The sequence below is a fragment of the Nannospalax galili genome, unplaced genomic scaffold (genome assembly GCF_000622305.1).
Source record: "Nannospalax galili isolate Female #2095 unplaced genomic scaffold, S.galili_v1.0 scaffold229, whole genome shotgun sequence".
Classification (NCBI taxonomy): domain Eukaryota; kingdom Metazoa; phylum Chordata; class Mammalia; order Rodentia; family Spalacidae; genus Nannospalax; species Nannospalax galili.
This window is the reverse complement of record NW_008360328.1, coordinates 485767-504550: the sequence shown is the minus strand read 5'-3', so window position 1 is coordinate 504550 and position 18784 is coordinate 485767. Positions and strand designations below refer to the sequence as shown.

The 18784-nt window shown below is 46.1% G+C and overlaps 1 protein-coding gene across 3 annotated transcripts; it reads right to left on the bottom strand.

Annotated features, from left to right (window-relative positions):
• Nucleotides 1-4373: 4373 nt before the first annotated feature.
• Hinfp (histone H4 transcription factor) lies at nt 4374-18679 on the bottom strand. 3 transcript variants are annotated; one of them, XM_017796345.2, is made up of 11 exons: nt 18613-18652; nt 10902-10963; nt 10623-10803; nt 9716-9945; nt 9364-9475; nt 9031-9183; nt 8479-8556; nt 8274-8394; nt 8051-8189; nt 7846-7970; nt 4374-5913 (listed from the first exon to the last, which is right to left on the bottom strand). In XM_017796345.2, the coding sequence occupies exons 3-11, from the start codon at nt 10792-10794 to the stop codon at nt 5496-5498; spliced, it is 1548 nt and encodes a 515-aa protein (XP_017651834.1). In that variant the 5' UTR covers nt 10795-10803; nt 10902-10963; nt 18613-18652; the 3' UTR covers nt 4374-5495. The 3 variants fall into 3 exon arrangements, with proteins under 3 accessions (XP_017651834.1, XP_008824195.1, XP_029415991.1); XM_008825973.3 differs by lacking the exon at nt 10902-10963 and having other exon boundaries at nt 18613-18679; XM_029560131.1 differs by lacking the exons at nt 9364-9475; nt 9716-9945; nt 10623-10803; nt 10902-10963; nt 18613-18652 and adding an exon at nt 8732-8786 and having other exon boundaries at nt 9031-9097.
• Nucleotides 18680-18784: the final 105 nt, after the last annotated feature.

The window sequence follows — 18784 nt, the reverse complement described above, 5'->3', positions numbered from 1 at the left end:
CCAGGAGGGCTTCTGGTGCCATGGTCATGATTTGTGATGAAGGGGAACTTAGGGGGAAAAAAAAAACACTGTGGCCAATAAATTACTGGCAGGTACTGGTAACCTTGAGTAAAATTTAAGCATTCTTCTGGCCCCAACTAACAGACTAAATGTCCTGTTTCTTTGTACCCTAAATCTTTGTATGTGACTGTCATATCCCACATGACGGCTAGTTCCTTGGGATGTATAAAAACCATATAAATTCTAAAATAAATCGTCCTGTTGGGAAGACACAGGTCCCAGAGTTTGACTCTGTCGCCGATCAGACCCTCTGCCCCGAAGCCAGCAGGCCCCCCGCTAAGCAAAGCAAACCTGAGTCCCCACAGATTACTCTTTGATGAACTTTAATTTCTACTTTATCATAAAGGCTGGAGTGTAGTTCAGTTGGTAGTGCTTGCCTAACATGCACAAATCCCAGTACCATGTAAATTGGTCATGGGGGCACACACCTGCAGTCTCAGGACTCTGGAGGGAGAACTAGAAGTTCAAGGTCATCTCCTACTACATGAGTATGAAGTGAGCTTGGAATACATGAGACTGTTTCAAACATGAAAACAGAAACCAAATAGATTTACAAGTAGAAATCCACACTTGCTCCTATCTTTCTACTCAAGAAGGTATCTCCACTCCTTTCAGTATCTCCACTCCTTTCCAAGTTTTTACTTTTCTTTGATATCCTCCCCGCCCCAAATCTTACTATCATCATATATCTCTTCTCTTGTACTAAATCCTGTTGTCCTCCTCTTGGTCTACAACTAAATTATCAGTCTCTTAGGGAATTAGCCTCAAGCTCATCTACCTACTTGTTCCTCTATATTGCTTCCCTGATCAAGAATTCAAGCTAAGGGGCTGGAGAGATGGTTCAGCAGTTAAGAGCACTAGCTGATCTTGCAGAGGACCTGGGCTCAGTTCTTAGTATTTACATGGTGGTTAACCACCACCTCCAACTCCAGTTCCAAGGGATCCAACAACCTCTTTTGGCCTTTGTGGGCATTGCACACACATGGTGCACTTATATACGTGCAGACAATACACATAAAAATTTTTTTTAAAAATCAAAAAACTAGGGGGTTGGGGATTTAGCTCAGTGGTAGAGCGCTTGCCTAACAAGCGCAAGGCCCTGGGTTCGGTCCTCAGCTCTGAAAAAAAAAAAATTCAAAAAACTAAAATAAAAATTTTTAATTAAAAAAAAAATACAAGCTTACTTAGCATTGCATGGGAAGGCCTTCTTGACCTTCCCACCTCCTCTCAGCCTAACTCCCTCTGCCACTGTACAGGAAATGATTATACTCACTCCCAATATCAAGCAAAATGCACCCACTCATGGCTGGGCGTGGTAGTGCATGCCTTTAATCCCAGCACTTGGGAGGCAGAGGCAGATGGATCTCTGAGTTCAAGGTCAGCCTGGTCTACACAGTGAGTTCTGGGACCGCTGGGGCTACAGGGAGACCCTGTCTCAAAAAAAAAGACCAAAAAATTTTAAAAAAGCACCCATTCATTTACCATCGAGTACCTGTATTAACACCATCTTACAGAAATGAAAGAATTCATTTCCAGCCAGGTGTAGTGGCTCATGCCTGTGATTCCACACTTGGGAGGCTGAGGCATAGTCAATTTCCAGACCAGCCTGGGTTACAATGAAACCCTGTTCAAGAACAAAAAATTGTTCCCCATGACCATCCCTCTTTCTTGCTGGAGAAAACACTTCTTTTATAAGCTTTTGGTGCTTCTGTGCCCTTCTGAGGTTGTGTATTTGCATCATGCAAGAGGAAGAAGCACTAATTCCTAACTTGCTCACCACATCCTTTAAAGAATGAGTGTCTTAACACTGTGTAAGTCATGGTCTAATATTTTCTATTCAAATTACACATGTATATGAAAAACGAGGCACTGTAATGTTCTCAGGGATGCCTTCATTTGGTTGTGAGGAAGGCTCTTCCTGCATGAAGCCTTAGGTAACACTAATTCAATCATCACCACCATCTTGCATGCTTAACGGTTCTCTACTATTGAGTTCTACTCCAAGCTTTGGTTCTGACTTTAGGCCTTCTCTCATTCTACCTTAACTAATCTTTTTCTTTTTAAATGTGTTTTGCCTGCATGTATGTAAGTATACCATGTGCATTAATGTAATGCCCACAGAAGTCCAAAGGCAGCATCAAATTCCCTGGGAATTGGAGATACTGACATCTGTTAGCAGTATTGTGGGTGCTGGAACTGAACCTGGGTCCTCTGCAAGAGCAACCAGTACTCTTAACTACTGAGCCCTCTCCAGTCCCCTGCTTACCTACTCCTGCCCTGTTTCTACACTCCAAGTCCCTCCAAGACAGGTCCTGAATTTTTATTTATTTTTGGTCTTTCTGAGACAGGGTCTCCCTGTAGCCCCAGTGCCCTTGAACTCATAGAGATCCGCCTGCCTCTGCCTCCCAAGTGCTGGGATTAAAGGTGTACGCCACCACAACTGGCTTTTATCTTGTATTCTTAACACATCTGCCTAAGCTACAGTAAGAAAAGAAGGTTAATAGAATAGAGATGTTTTTCTTTTCTAGGCACAGTTTAGCAGTAAGAAATCAGGAGCTGGGTATGGTGGTTCACATCTGTAATCCCAGCACTTGGGAAGCAGAGGCAGGATGGATCAGGACAAATTTGAGGCCCTGAGGGTTACATAATGAGGCCTTATCCCAAAAATCAAATATTGAAAAGGAAAAAACCTAGCCTTCATCCTTTTTTTTTCTTTTTTGCAATACAGGGAATGAAACCCAGTGTCTTGTATCATCTAGGCAAGTGCTCTACTACTGAGCCACATTCCCATCTCTAAATTAGACCCTTTTAAAGGGTTCAGATATCCTTTGGTGGCACCTGTCTCTAAGACTCCTCAGAATCTGTCAATACTGGCAGACAAGAAAGGAGCACTAAGCTGAAGGGTGGCTGGAGAGGCCCAAAAATGGTTCTGGGAGCTAGAGAGATGGCTCAGTGGTTAAGAGCACTGACTGCTCTTGCAGAGGACCTGGGTTCAATTCCTAGCACCCACATGGCAGCTATGAACCATCCTTGACTCCAGGTCCAGGGGAATCTGAAGCCCTCTTCTGACCTCCACAGCATTGCACAACATGGGTGCACCCACATACATGCAGGCAATACACTCATACACATAAAATTAAAAAAAAAAAAAAAAGCCAGGAGTGGTGGCACATGCCTTTAGTCCCAGCACTTGGGAGGCAGGGGCAGGCGGATCTCTGAGTTCAAGGCCAGCCTGGTCTACATAGTGAGTTCCAGGACAGCTGGGGCTACAGGGAGACACTGTCTCAAAAAGAGCCCATCCACCCCGCCCCAAGAAAAAAGGTTCTTTGGGGCTAATAGATGGCCCAGTAAGTGCTCGCAACATAAGCATAAGGGTCTCAAGATCAGGTCTCTAGCACTCACATAAAAGCTGGATATGGTGGCATATCAGTAACCTTAGGCAGGGGTGGAACAGGTAGATTCCAAAAACTCACTGGCCAATCAATCTAGCCAAGTGGTGAGCTCTGGGCTCATTGAAACTATCTCAAAAATAAGGGCATGGTGGCACATGCCTTTAATTCTAGCACTCAGGTGGCAGAGGCAGGAGGATCTCTGTGAGTTCAAGGTCAGCCTCGTCTACACTGAGAGTTCCAGGCCAGCTGGGGCTGCAGGGAGATCCTGACTTAAAAAAAACAAAATATATATATTTTAACTGACAGCAACCTCTGGCCTCTACATGTGCATACATCACAGCCCATGTAACCAGACACAAACACGTACTCATACATATACTGTATTCACCAATTTTGTTTTAAAGTTTTTATTTTTTATTTTATGTGTATGCATGTATTGCCTGCATCTAAGTAAATGCACCAGTGTCATGCAATGCCCAAGGAGGACAGAAGAGACTGTTGGATCCCCTGGAACTGGAGTTACGGACAGTTGTTAGCTGCCATGTGGGTGCTGGGATTCAAACCTGGGACTTCTGTAAGAACTGTCAGTGTTCTTAACCGATGCGCCATCTCTCCAGCCCCCAAGAATAGTTCTTATTTTGACGAATTCAACCTCTTTAAGAATTCAATGGAGGGGCTAAAAAGATGGCTCAGCAGTTAAGAGCACTGGCTGCTTTCCTAAAGGACCTGGGTTTGATTAAAGGTGGCACACGCCTTTAATCCCAGCACTCAAGAGGCAGAGGCAGGTGGATCTCTGTGAGTTCAAGGCCAGCCTGGTCTACAAAGTGAGTTCCAGCCCAGCTAGGGCTACTGGGAGACCCTGTCTCAAAGACCAAAAAAAAAAAAAAAAAAATGTATGTACAGGGGATCCATACCCTCTTCTGACTTCTGCAGGCACTGCACAACACGAGTACACCTACCTACACAAGTACACCTACCTACATGCAAGCAATACACTCATACGCCTCATATACATAAAATAAAAATACAATGAAAATTAGATCACTCTCCAGGAAAATGTATAAACACACATTTTTCTAACTTCATTCCTGGCCACCTTGTGTACCTGGCATTAACTGGGTGACCTCCAATTAATCCTCCATCCCCAGCTTCCTTTGCAGTTCCACAATTGCACCCACCCTAAAGGCACAGGGTTCCAATTAGAGTCCTAATTGGGCACAGCCCTGGCTAGCTGCTCTACCTTCCTGGGTAAGCCCCATTTCACAAGTTCATTCTGTAACAATGGTCATGTTCACTCATGGTCAACTGCCTGAGGCCTCCCTTCACAGAGGTAACAGATGCTCTAAAGAAACAGACAAATTCTAGCAAAGGGGAATGTTGACAGTTAAATAAACCATCCAGGTCACTAAAGGAAAGCCTAGTCATTCAACTCTTCTGGGTAGCTCTTCTCCCTGTTATCTAGTTAAACTGAGACCACACTTAGGAAGTAAGTCAGTCCAAGTAATTCTTTTATTGCCAAACACACACACACACATACATACACACACACACACAGAGTGCCTCCACTCCTGTCCCTGAAGATAACCACAATGTCCCTGGGATATAGGAGGAAACCTTAAGAGAAATGGCTACCTGGTTCTCAATGCTTAACTCATAGTGAGGAAGGGGTCTTTGTAAGGAACAGCCATTCATCATCCCTGGGCCTATGGACCCCTAGAGATGAGAATGGATGTGGACTAAAGATTTATTCACTTGTCTAGCATGCCAAGGGGGTTATGCTTAAGCTGTTGACAACACCTCTTCTAATGAGTACATACATCCAGGATCGCCTTAAAGAATCCAACTCCTCAGGTGGTCCACAAAGAGCAGTATGGCAAAAAAGGGAAGTCCTCAGAATGATGCCATCCTGGGCCAGAAGGGAGCACAATGTTCTCAGCACCACTCCTAAAGGCATCCATGCCAAGGGCTGCCCACTAGGGGCACTGCTACCTGCCTGGCTCAAACTGCAAGGTCTGGAGTAGAAATGGTCTGGCTCTGCAGCCTTCACACCATCTGGACCACTGGCTCCTCAGGTATCCCTTGAGGCTTTTCCACGACATCTCCTGAGGGTGGTTCAGGGGCTGGCGGGGGCTCTCCTGGGGCTTCAGACAGCACATAGTAGACAAGCTCTCGCTGGCCTTGGGTGTTGGTCTGATTTAGCACATGGATGAGAGAACTGGGGTTGTCCTGAGAAGCTGAGAAAGCTGTCCCCTCACCACTCCTATCTTCCTCTCTGGCCTCTTCCTCAGGTCTTGGCTCCCCTAGCACTGTTTCTAGAACAATGCCCTGCAGGCTGCTTTCATTCAGTGTCACTCCTGGGTCTGATCCTTCTTGGAGCTGCTGCAGCAGCTGCTGTGTCAGCTCCACACTTTCATAGCGAACTAGCTGCAGCCGCATGTAGCCATCTTCGTGCTCCTTGTACCTGGAAGAGAATACAGCACACCAGCAGAGGATGCAGGAATGGCCTGGAGACAGGGGAGTAGGATACAAGTATGAAGGCTGCAAGAAGCCTGGGATTCTAAGTGATGGGCAGTATGTAGAAGAAAGGGTCGGAGGGAAGGAGCATTATTCAAAACAGAAAAACTTATGCAGAAGTCCAAGCCAGGGTAGAGACTGTCCATGTAGATAAGCAGAGTATCCAAAGTTTATGAGAAGGCCAAGGAGCTGAGGGTCAAGACCCCTAGGCTGCAATTCTAGCTCTGATTTCAGGACTTTTGGCCCTACTTGTTGGGTCTGGCACTGTGCTCTGTATTAGAAAAATCACAACAATTTTTGCCCTACTGCAAAAATTTTTATAGCCAGGTATGGTGGCACAGGCTAAAAACCTTGGGAGATAGAGGCAGGCAGATCTCTGTCAGTTCGAGGCCAGCCTGGTCTACATAGGGAGTTCCAGGCCAGCTGGGGCTACAGGGAGACCCTGTCTCAAAAAAAAAAAAAGAAGAAAAAAAACATTTATCTTAATTTTATGTGTATTGTAAACATGGTGGCACATGCCTTTTTGATCCTAGCACTCAGAGGCAGAGGCACAGGGATCTCTGTGAGTTCGAGGCCAGCCTGGTCTACATATTAGGCCAGCTGGGGCTACTCAGAGACCTTGTCTCAAAAAAACCAAAAAAAAAAAAAAAAAAAAAAAAAAATTTATGTGTATGATTATTTTGCCTGAATGTATAAACCTGTGCCATTCAATGCCTGTGGAGACCAGAAGAGGGTGTTAGATCCCCTGGAACAGGAGTTACAATGGGTTGTGAGCTGCCATGAGGGTGCTAGAAACTAAACCCAGGTCCTTGCAAGACCAGCCAGTGTTCTTAATGCTGAGCCATCTCTTCAGTCCCCCTGCTACTATTTTTTTGGTTTGTTTTTCTGAGACAGGGTCTCCCTGCAGCCCCAGCTGGCTTGGAACTTGCTATGTAGCTGATCTCACAGAAATTCACCTGTTTTCAAGTGCTGGGATTAAAGGCATGTGCTACATGTCCAACTTTATGTTTTAATTTTTAAAAATTTATTTATATTTTGTGTATGAGTGTTTTGCCTGCATATATATAAGTGAACACATGTCATGCAATGCCCACAGAGGCCAGAAGGGGGCGTCAGATCCCCTGGAACTGGAGCTATGGATTGTTGTTAGTCATCACTGAATTCAGTGCTCCTAACCACTGAGCCATCTCTCCAGTCCCTCCATCTAGTTTTTTTTTTTAAGGTTGAGCCTAAACATAGAGAGTAATCATCAATATACCATAAAATTCCAGGTCTTCTTTTTCCTCATTAAAAGAATGTGTCGAGGGGCTGGAGTGATGGCTCAGCGGTTAAGGAGCACTGACTGCTCTTGCAGAGGACCCAGGTTCGATTCCCAGCACCCACATAGTGTCTACGAACTGATCTTAACTCCAGTTCCAGGGGAATCTGACGCCCTCTTCTGACTTCCGAGGCATTGTAGACACGGGAGTACTCACATACATGCAGACAATACACTCAAACACATAAAAAAAAAAAAAAGAATAGCAGGGCATGGTAGCACAGGCCTTTAATCCCAGCACTTGGGCGGCAGAGGCAGGGGGGTCTCTGTGAGTTCAAGGCCAGCCTGGTCTACACAGTGAGTTCCAGGACAACTGGGGCTACAGGGAGACCCTGTCTCAAAAAGACCTGAAAAAAAAAGTATGTGTTGAGCTGGTGTGATGGTTCAGGGGTACATGTAAGTCTGATGACCTGAGTTTGATACTAAGAACCCACATAAAGGTGGAGAGAACCAACTCCAAAGTTGTGTTTTGTCCTCTACATGAGCACTGTGGCATGCACACACTCACATGATAATAAAAACAAAGATGGAAAGAAACCTGTGGGGAGGACTGAGACATACCGAAAACGGGGGTGTCCTGAGGGCCACTTGAACTGGTGCTTCTTTCGAAGGTGCACGGTGAGGTTGTTGCCACGGGTGAAGCATTTGTCACACACATGACATTTGTACCTTGGCTCGGAGTCTCCCTGATGAGGAGGGAAGGAAAAAATGATGTCAGCTCTTCACCTACACCCACTAGCCTTTCCCCACCACCAGCCACACTTACTTCATGTACTTTTCGGTGATGGGACTTGATAGAGCTGAGTGACCGAGCACTGAAGCTGCAGTTCTCAAATTCACATCTGTAGGCGGACTCCTTGCTATGAGTGTCCAGGTGCTTCCGGAGATCAATCAGATTCTTGCAACTGCCAGAAGAAGTCAGGAGGGATTGGAGGGCATGGGGAATCCTGGAACATGAGCTCTGTTTTCTGGCCCCTGGATCCCCTTACCTGTAGTCACAACAGTCACATTTAAAGGGCCGGTCCTCACTGTGTCGAAATCGCATGTGGTTGCGGAGGGAGGAAGGCAGTGGGCAGGTCATGTCACACAAAGGACATTTATAGTGATTCACTGAGGAGCAGAGAAGAGACTATGATCTGAGGACTCACAGGACCTTAAGGAGAGGGCAGGAAGACTTGGGTGCAGGCTACTCACCATGGTTACGCATGTGGTCCCGCAACAGTCGCTCTGTGGCAAATCTCTTGGAACAGTGAGAGCACTGGAAACGCTGCTCTGGGGTGGAGCGAGCAGAACAAAGGGGACTGATGACAACAGTGGGGAACAGAGAGGAGAGGGGAACCATCCCAGATAAGAGGGAACCACCCAAGGAGCAAAGGGAAGCTTAGGAAGCTATGGATTGAGATTTGAGGTCCAGAACCTGAGTTAGAAGCCCAGCTTTACCACTTACTAGCTGTATGATCTCAGGTAAGTGATTTAACCTCTCTGAGCCTCAGTTTCCTCATCTGTAAAAAGGGGAATAAGAAGCCTACCTCATGGGGCTGTTGTGAAGATTCCCTGAGATAACTGATACTGCACTCAGTAAGTGCTGAACAATGTCTGTGAGAAGTCTAAGTTGTGCCTGAGGCCAAAAGCAGAAGGGAGCCAAGGTACAGATCTCTTCAGCAAGCCACCTCCCCTGGGAACACATCCCCAACCTCATTTCAGGCAGGACAGCCCACACTGGCCCCCTTCTTCCCAACTGCTTACGATCCAATGAAGTCTGACGACGGATGTGATCTAAGAACTTGGTGTTGTTGGCAAACATGCCCCCACAGGTAGGACAGGCTACCACCTTCTCCTGGGTGTGGCTGCGGAGATGCTCTCGAAGCTTACACCGGTCCTTGAAGGTACAGGTACAGCCTAGGAAGGAAGACCTGGTTAGGTTCCATCCCCAAGCCCCCTTCCCCAACTTGGCTCTGGTAGCCCCAAGTCTCTTCAGCCAGTAGCCAACTTTGCCCTGAAGGAATGGTCCCATCCCTGGCTCCTCCAGACCCTTAACACCCCAGAGTTTCAGAAGCCGGAGCGGATGGGTGGCCTTACCGTTCCATCCACACAGCACCACATTGTTGTCCTTGCTGACAGCTTGGTATTCACAGCACAGGCTGTGTGCATCCACGTGCCGATAGAACCACTCAGGATTGTCGAAGGAGCTCTGTGCCAGGGCAACTTGGGGTAAGAACTGAGAGTGGGTAGCAGGACTCTTACCCATATCCAAAGGGGAGTGTCTTGGCTCTCCCACAAATTAACTTGTGGAAATGGGAAAGTTTGAGGAAAGGAGTTACACAGAATAGCAGAAGTCTCAGAAACATAAGGTACCCCAGAAAGGGTCAAGGTATCTTGAGTCAATATCCCCAGCTTCCTTCCACCCTTACTCCTGGCACTGTCTGCTGACCTCGCAATGTTCCCACAGACACAAGAAGTGGTCAGGGATGTCAGGGATGATGTTCCGGCTCTGGAAGTCCAGGATGCAGGGACTGAGGTCAGCCTGGCTTTGCAGAGCTTGCAGCCCCCACTGTTTCAGCTTGGTGTGGTAGCAGTGGAAGTAGACATGGCGGATGAGGTCAGCAGAACTGTCCAGAGAGCAAAAGCCACACTCCTGCCACAGGCAGGAGAATTCTTCCACTGCAGAAAGGAGTTTAGAAGGAAGAGTCTGATACTTTCCAAGGCTCAGCTCACTTTCCAGGCATTAAACAGGGGCTCTGGCCAAGTTACCAGGAGTTCATTCAGCAAATAACAGTATTTAATGACTTTCATTTGTGTGTCAGGCATGTGACATAACAAGGAGTTAGGAGCCCCCGTCCTCATTCTCACAATGCTTTCAGAGAAAAAAAGTAATTAATAATCACATCTATGAAACTGTAACTAGTGATAAGGACTATGGGGGTAGGGGTATGTGGTACTATAACAGCATTAAAAACTGGACTGGAGAGATTCTTTACATTGTGCTGACTAAATTCTCTATAAGTAACTACAATTTTGTATGAGTGTATTGCCTACATGTAGGTAGGTGCACCCATGTCATGCAATGCCCATAGATTTCAGAAGAGGGTGTCGGATCCCCTGGAACTAGAGTTACAAACTGTTAGCCACCATGTGGGTGCTGGGAATCGAACCTGGGTTGTCTGTAAGAGCAGTCAATGCTCTTAACCAGTGAGCCATCTCTCCAGCCCCAAATAACTACAATGTTTTTTATAAACAAAGAAAACAAAATAGGAAAATGAACCTCCATTCTTCCAGGATGCTTTCTTTTCCTAGAAAGGACCTTGAGTTCTTTCTGTTCCTACGTCCTGTTCCCTTACCAAGTGGGTCATCCTCCTCTTCGTCCTCCCTGGAGCCCTGCATATGCTGCTGCAGGTGCTCAGTGACATGTTCGAAGAATTCCTCCAGGGCTGAACACACAAAGGAGCAAGACCCCCATTCACACTGGAGCCCCAGGTTCTCCTTCCGAGGAACTTTTCCAGGAGGTGACATGGCCTTTACCTTAGAGGAAGAAGAAATCCACAGCTGTAAGATTGTGCAACCGGGGGCAAAAGCTGGACAGGCAGCTTCCTGACAATCAGCAAGTGCTTCTCAGTGACCTGGTGCTTTTTTCAGTAAGGATGGATCAGTATTTCTCAGACTCTGGGGCTTGTCTGTTGTCCTGACAAGAGAGAATACAACTGATCATGTGCCAAGCACTGAGATAAACACTTAAAACATTTTTCTCTTTGACAGTTCTGAGCATACTCCCATGGGAAGTACAATACTTAGCTTCAAAGAGGCACCAGAGTTAAATACCCATACTCTATTGTCTACCACCTACGAACTATATGACCTTGGCCAAAATGGGGCTAACAAAATGTTTTGCTCTGAATTTCACTTACTATATGGCAGATACAATTTTTTTTTTTCAGGAATCATATTAAGGTTATTTTTGTTCTTGTCTAGGGGATTTTTGGTTCTGAAAATTAAACCTAGAGCCTTACACACACTAAGTATTTTGGGACAGGTTCTCCCTAAATTGCCCAGGCTAACAACTTACTCTGTAGCCTACAGTAACCTTGAACTTTAAATCCTCCTGCATCAGTCTACCAAGTAGCTATGACTACAGGTTTGTATCACCAGTTCCCACCATATTAAGCATTGTGTGTGTATGTGTCTGTGTGGAGGCCAGAGGCCAACCTTATCCCTGGCAACTCAGGGGTAATCTACCTTGGTTCTTCTGAGGTGTGTGTATTTATTTGCTTCTTTGAGACAGGATCTCCCTGTAGTCCCTGCTGGCCTGGAACTCACTATGTAGGCCAACCTGGCCTCAAACTAGAGATCTGCCTGCCTCTGCCTCCTGAGTGCTGGGATTAACAGTGTGTAGCACCACATCCAGCTTGGGCTTTTTATGGGGGTCCAGCAATCAGACTCAGGGCCTCCTTGTGCTTACATGGAAAGCACATTACTATCTCTCCAGTCTCATTTTATTTGTATCATGTACTGGCAACACTACCCTATGAGGAAGGCACCATTTTAAACCTCATTTACAGACAAGGACCTGAAATTGAAAGAGGTAAACTACTTATCCAAAGTCACACAACAGTGGTAGGTCAGGTTAGGTTGAGACCAAAGTTCTTTTCTTTTTATTCTATACAGCCTACAGATGACCCAGAAGCTTTATGCTCCATACTAAATCACGTCATTAAATCTATCAAAGCACCATACAATCCATCTTTGCCTAGCTTACCCAATGGTTGATCCTATCACTCCTGTAACAGTTAAAATGAAGATTCTGTTTAAATGTTAGAACCCTATCTGTCTTGTTTATACTATACCTTCAGTGTCTACACAGTACTGTTTTTTTTAATTATTATTTTTATTTTATGTGTATGAGTGTATTGCCTGCATGTGTGTAAGTAGCACCCATGTCATGCAATGCCCGAGGTCAGAAGAGGGCGTTGGATTCCCCTGGAACTGGAGTTATAGACGGCTGTTAGCCGCCATGTGGGTGCTCGGAATCGAACCTGGGTCTTCTTCAAGAGCAGCCAGTGCTCTTAACCACTGAATCATCTCTCTAGCCCCAAGTGCTAAGTGTTCTTAAGCACCTAGCAAATACAGGGGCTGGAAAGATGGCTCATAAGTTAAGAGCACTGACTGCTCTTGCAGAGGATCCGGGTTTGATTCCCAGCACCCACATGACAGCTACGAACCATCCTTAACTCTAGTTCAAGGGGAATCCAAAGCCCTCTTCTGACCTCCTCAGCATCGCACAACACGGGTGCACTCACATACATGCAGGCAATACACTCATACACATAAAAAATAAAATAAAATAAAAACAAAATTATAGGTTCATGCAAAGTTCTGGGAGATGTTAAAAGGCCTGATTCAGGGCTGGAGATGGCTCTGAGGTTAAGAGCACTGGCCATTCTTGCAAAAAACCCGGGTTTGAATCCCAGCACCCACATGGTTGCTAACAACCACCCGTAAGTCCAGTCTAGGGGATCAGACACCTTCTTCTGTCCTCTGAGGGCACTGCACAACATAGGTGCACTTATGTACATACAGACTTAACATACATATAAAATAAAAATAAATACTCCACAAAGCTGCCTCTGCCCCCACCATGGCATGTTTGTCACCCCTACCCTTACATCACAATAAGATTTTTTTTTTTTGAGACAGGATCTCCCTATAGCCCCAGTAGGCCTGAAACTCACTATGTAGACCAGGCTGGCCTTGAACTCAGAGATCTGATTGCCTCTGCCTCCCAAGTGCTGGGAGGTGAGCCCTTTCCACCCTTCCCTCATCTGGTCTTAGAGTATCCTAGCTCCAATTCAATGCCCTTCTTCCCACACCATGCTGCTCTCTGACTTTCTTGCCCATTCATATACTCTCTTCCTTTCTGATTCAACTATTTTTATCCCTGAATATATGACTTCTCCTAAAACTCTCTACTTAAGCAAATTCTATTCACCCTTCAAACCCAATGTCCCTGGTCATTAGTGACTGCTTTCCTAATTTACCCAGGTACAGATAAAAAAAAAAAACAACCCAGTTCCTGGGATAGCATTGGTATACACTTATTTTAATGAAATGAACATTGCTCTCCCCAGAATAACAGTTGCTCAGGGCAGGGAGTTTATTCACTTTTTTCACTTACTTTTTTTTTTTTTTTTTTGAGACAGGATCCCACAATGTAGTCTCAGCTGGCCTGGAACTCCCTATGCAGACCAGGATGGCCTCAAATTCAGAGTTCTACCTGCTTCTGCCTCCTGTGTGCTGAGATTAAACGCATGCCACAACCAGGACTTACTCACTTCTTATTCCCAGGGTTACCAGAGCTTTATATATCCTAAACGCTCCATAAATATCCCATTATGATCACATTTCAGGAAGCTTTCCTAAATTACCTCAAATATTAGAGACTACTTTCACCCCTTGGTTCTACAGATGCCAGTTGATGACATACTCTCAACCCTACTTTTAAAAAATATTTTATTTATTATTTTTATTTTTTTTGGTCTTTTTGAGACAGGGTCTCTCTGTAGCCCCAGCTGTCCTAGAACTCACTATGTAGACCAGGCTGGCCTTGAACTCACTATGTAGACCAGGCTGGCCTTGAACTCACAGAGATCCACCTGACTCTGCCTCCTGAGTGCTGGGATTAAAGGCGTGAGCAACCACGCCCAGCTTATTGTTTTTATTTTATGTGCATGAATGTTATGCCTGTATGCATGTAAATGCACCCGTGTGGCCCAATGCCTGCGGAGGACAGAAGAGGTGGTTGGATCCCCTGGTACGGACAGTTGTTAGCTGCCATGTGGTCAACCTTACTTTTATCCACTCATGCTCACTCATGTAGTCTTTGTGGGACCCAAGTTCAAATTCCTAGTATCTGTAAAAAGCTGGGCATTGCCACCTGTGTTTATGACTCCAGCTTTGGGGACTGAAGACTGGAAGTTCTCTGGAGCTCACTGGCCAGCCAGCCTAGCCAAAACTGAGCTTCAGGTTCAGGGAGAGAGCCTGTCTCAAAAAATAAGGTGGAGAGTGATAGAGGAAGACAACAGATGTGTTCTCTGGCCTCCACTTGTGTGGACCTGCATATATCCACATGTATATACTATACACACATAAAAAATATAATAAAAGATTAGGGCATAAAAATAGATACATTTAGGGGCTGGAGAGATGGCTCAGTGGTTAAGAACACTGACTGTTCTTGCAGAAGACCCGGGTTCAAATCCCAGCACCCACATGGAAGCTAACAACTGTCCGTAACTCCAGTCCCAAGGGATCTGACAGCTTCTTCTGACCTCTGCAGGCACTGCATGACACAGGTGCACTTACTTACCTACATGCAGGCAATACACGCATACACATAAAATGAAAATTAAAAAAAAAAAAAAAGATGCATTTAGAGTTTTATTTTTATTTCCCTAACTGGGCTGGCTATAAGCCCTTCTGAAGCAGAAACCATACAGTGACTTTCTGTACAGGCTTAAGTCTACTATTCTCACATAGCAATGAACACAAATATTTGAAACACATACCCAACTCAGACTGGTGGATAAGATCCAGAAAGATCACTGGCTAACAATGGGTTAACCAGTGATCTAGAATCACCTGAAACTTAAGCAACCTCCCCACATACCTCTTTATCCCCAAGTCAAATGAAGCAACAAGTACAGTGGCAAGCCACTGAACCAGGTGTCAGTGACATGCTTTGCTTCCCGTCTCAGCTGGGAGTAGTGGCACACACCTGTATTCCCAGCACTCTGGAGGTGAAGGAAGGAGGATCAGGTGTTCAAGGTCAGTCTCAGTTACATAGTTCGAACCAGCCTGAGCTATGTGAAAGCCTATCTTGAAAGAAAAGTTTCCTTACTCAGTGAATTTGCTGTGCCTAGTAAGTTTCTACTACATAACACTGTTCTCTTTTTTAAGTATAAAAGTTCATTAGCACAACAACCCTATTGAAGTGGGTGCTATTATTATAACCAGTTTTACAGATGAGGAAATGGGCCTAGACAAGTAATTTACAGGTCACAGAACCAGGAAGTGGAGACAATTTAAAGCTAAGGAATTTGGTGTCATTTTCCTTCTACATCTCCCTGTTTCACTCCCTCTCCACGCAGACATATCTGTATATGGAATACCTACTACACAGTTTATTAAGCAGTTATTTTGTTGTTTTCCTTTTTTTGTGCGTGTACGAGTTTTGCCTGCATGTGCCTGGTGCCTGTGGAGGCCAAAAGAGGACATCAGATCCCTTGGAACTAGAGTTACAGGTGCTTGTGAGCCATGATGTGGGTGCTGAGAACTGAACCCAGGTCTTCTATAGAGCAACAAGTGCTCTTAACCAATGAGCCATCTTTCCAGGCCCTAGGCTGTAGGTTTCTAAAAGGCCTGGCTTGTGCCCTACTCCGTTCTATCAGCAGGGCTGGCAGATATCAACTGGAAGCTCTTGCAATGTTTGTTTGAGACAGGATCTCATTATGCAGACCAGGCTGGCCTCAAACTGAAGATCCTCCTGTCTCACCTATGTGTTGGGACTACAGGTGTGAGCCATTGTCTTGCAGTATCTGGTTTTTCAGTGCTGAGAACCAAACCCAGGGCCTCACACATGCTAGGCAAGAGCTCTACCACTGAGTATACACCACCCGGCCCTCTTGGCATGTTTAAAGAAGCCCAGGAATCATTATTTGGGGCACACAATTGAGCTTCTCTAAACCTTTTTCTTTTTAAAACTTTTATTTTTAATTTTTTTTGTTTTTTTTGGTCTTTTTGAGACAGGGTCTCTCTGTAGCCCAGCTGTCCTGGAACTCACTATGTAGACCAAGCTGGCCTCGAACTCACAAAGATCCGCCTGCCTCTGCCTCCCAAGTGCTGGGACTAAAGGCGTGTGCCACCACGCCTGGCTTATTATTTGGTTTTTTGAGACTGGGTCTACAACTCACATAGTGAGTTGTAGACCCAGTCTGGCCTCAAGCTCACAAAGATCCACCCTCCTCTACCTCCATAGTACTAGAATTAAAGGTATCTACTACCTCAACCAGCTCGTAATTTTTTTTTATGTGTAGGAGTGTTTTGCCCATGTGTCTAAATGCATCATCACAAGCATGCAATGTCCACAGAAGTCAAAGTCAAGAGGGCATCAGATCCCCAGAAATTGGAGTTATGGATGGTTGTTAGGCACTATGTGGGTGCTGGGAACTGAGCCAGGGTCCTCTGCAAGAGCAGTGGGTGGATTTTTTTGTTTGTTTTGAGACAGGGTCTCCCTGTAGCCCCAGTTGGCCTGGAACTCCCTATGTAGACCAGACTGTTCTCTATCTCCAGAGTGCTGGGATTAAAGGCATGCACCACCACACCTGGCTGAAGATGGTGTCAGGTTCTTGGAGCCAGTTACAGGTCATTGTAAGTTGCCTGGTGTGGGATGTAGGTGCTGAGAACCAAATTCAGATCCTCTGAAAGCAGAAGGCACTTTTAATGAACTGGCTATGTAGACAAGACAGGACTCAAACTCAGATATCTACCTGCCTCTGCCTCTGCAGTGCTTAAAGGCATGTACCACTATGCCCAGCAATTTTGATTATTTTTAATTATGTATATGCATTGGAAGGGGGGAAGCTGTGCAAGTGGGTACAGGTGGCGGAGGTCAAATGTCCCTGGAACTGAAGTTACTTACATGGCTGCTGGGAATGGAACTTGGGTCCTCCAGCAGAGCAGAAAGCACTCTTATTGCTGAGCCATCTCTCCAGCCCCACTCCCCACTTAAACAAATTTTTTTATGTGTACAAGTGCTTTGTCTACATGTATGTAAGTGTACTACATGCATACAAGGACTGTAGAGGCCAGAAGGGGGTACTGGAAATCCCTGGAACTGGAGTAAAGGATGGGTCTTAGCTGTAAAGTGGGTACTGGGAACTGAAACCCAGGTCCTCTGCAAGAGTAGCATCTTAACTGTTGACCCACCTCTCTAGCCCCCTCCTCACTTTTTTTGAGATAAGATCTCAAATGTAACACTGGCTGGCCTCAAACTCAGAGATACTCCTGCCTCAGCCTCTCCAAGTGCTGGGATTAAGACTGAAGACATGTACCACCAGATCCAGACTCTTTTAAGTGTAAAATGGACACTACTAATATTAATATTAAAGCAACTGGTTGGGATACAACTCACAGACAGAAAGCTTGTCTACCAAGTGCAAGGCCTTGAGTTCAAGTCTTATTCCTGCAAAATTATTATAGCCATCTGGGGAGTCAATGGACCTGATTAGAAAGCTTCAACATTTTAATTAGGTATATGACTTGGGTCAATGTATACCTCAGCTCCTCGTGTAGCACGGAATATTTATGCTCACTGAATTAAGAAATACTCAGTGGACATATAAATGATCAGTGTATACCATGTAGTAGCACAGGCCTTTAATCCCAGCACTCCGGAAGCAGAGGCAGGCGGATCTCTGTGAGTTCAAGGCCAGCCTGTTCTACATACCGAGTTTAGGCCAGCTGGGGTTACAAGGAGACCCTGTCTCAAAAAGATAAAAAAAAGATCAGCCTAACACACCACTAGGGCGCAACAAGGTTTTAGAAGCAGGCTTGTTTTGTGGGTGAGAGGATCTAAAACATTAATTCGGGGGTAGGGACAACCCACAGGATCATCAGCAAAGAAACCACAAATAAATGTTAAGAGAGCTTATGGTACTTTTGAGTACCGAACGAACCCTGAGTGGTATTCAAATATAAGGCAAAAAAGAAAAGCCGGGCGTGGTAGTGCACTCCTTTAATCCCAGCACTCGGAGGCAGAGGCAAGCGGATCTCTGTGAGTTCGAGGCCAGCCTGTTCTATATATTGAGTACCAGGCCAGCTGGAGCTACAGGAAGACCCTGTCTTAAAGGCTGACCTATATCCTAAACAACTAAGGACTCACAGAAAAGGCTCTGACGTATGCACACCACAATCAAAACAAAGCGCCCGACGGAGGTGACCCACACAGACTGAAATCCCCCGGGGCTGGCGCCAAGGGGAGGCTCGCCACGGCGGTGAGGCCCGGGCCAAGCTTTATAGGACAGCTAGAATCCCGAGACCCGCGGGAGCAGTCCCCGGGCGCCGCGCCTCCAAGAACAGGAGGAGTAAGGCGTGGCGCCCGGGGAGTCCCGCGACTGCAGCCCCGACAATGAAAGCCGGAGCCGGGACGAGGGCCGGCTCGACATAGCCCAGCGACCAAGCGGCAAGTACGCTCGGCGCGGCAGCTCGGGTAGAACTCTCTGCAGCCCGTCCAAAGCACCCCCGGCCGCCACCCGCGCGGAGGAGCAAGGCCTAACTCACCTAGCGCAGTCTCCCAGACTCCAGCTATCCACCCACCTCTCACCATATACCCAGAGGGCGTTTGAGGGACGGTCAACGTCAGCCAATCAGCGCCCCTGAGTCGCTGACAGCCAATAGTCGCTGCTGCGTCTGACGGAACCCGTGCGCACCAAAACACGGAAGGGGCGGGAAT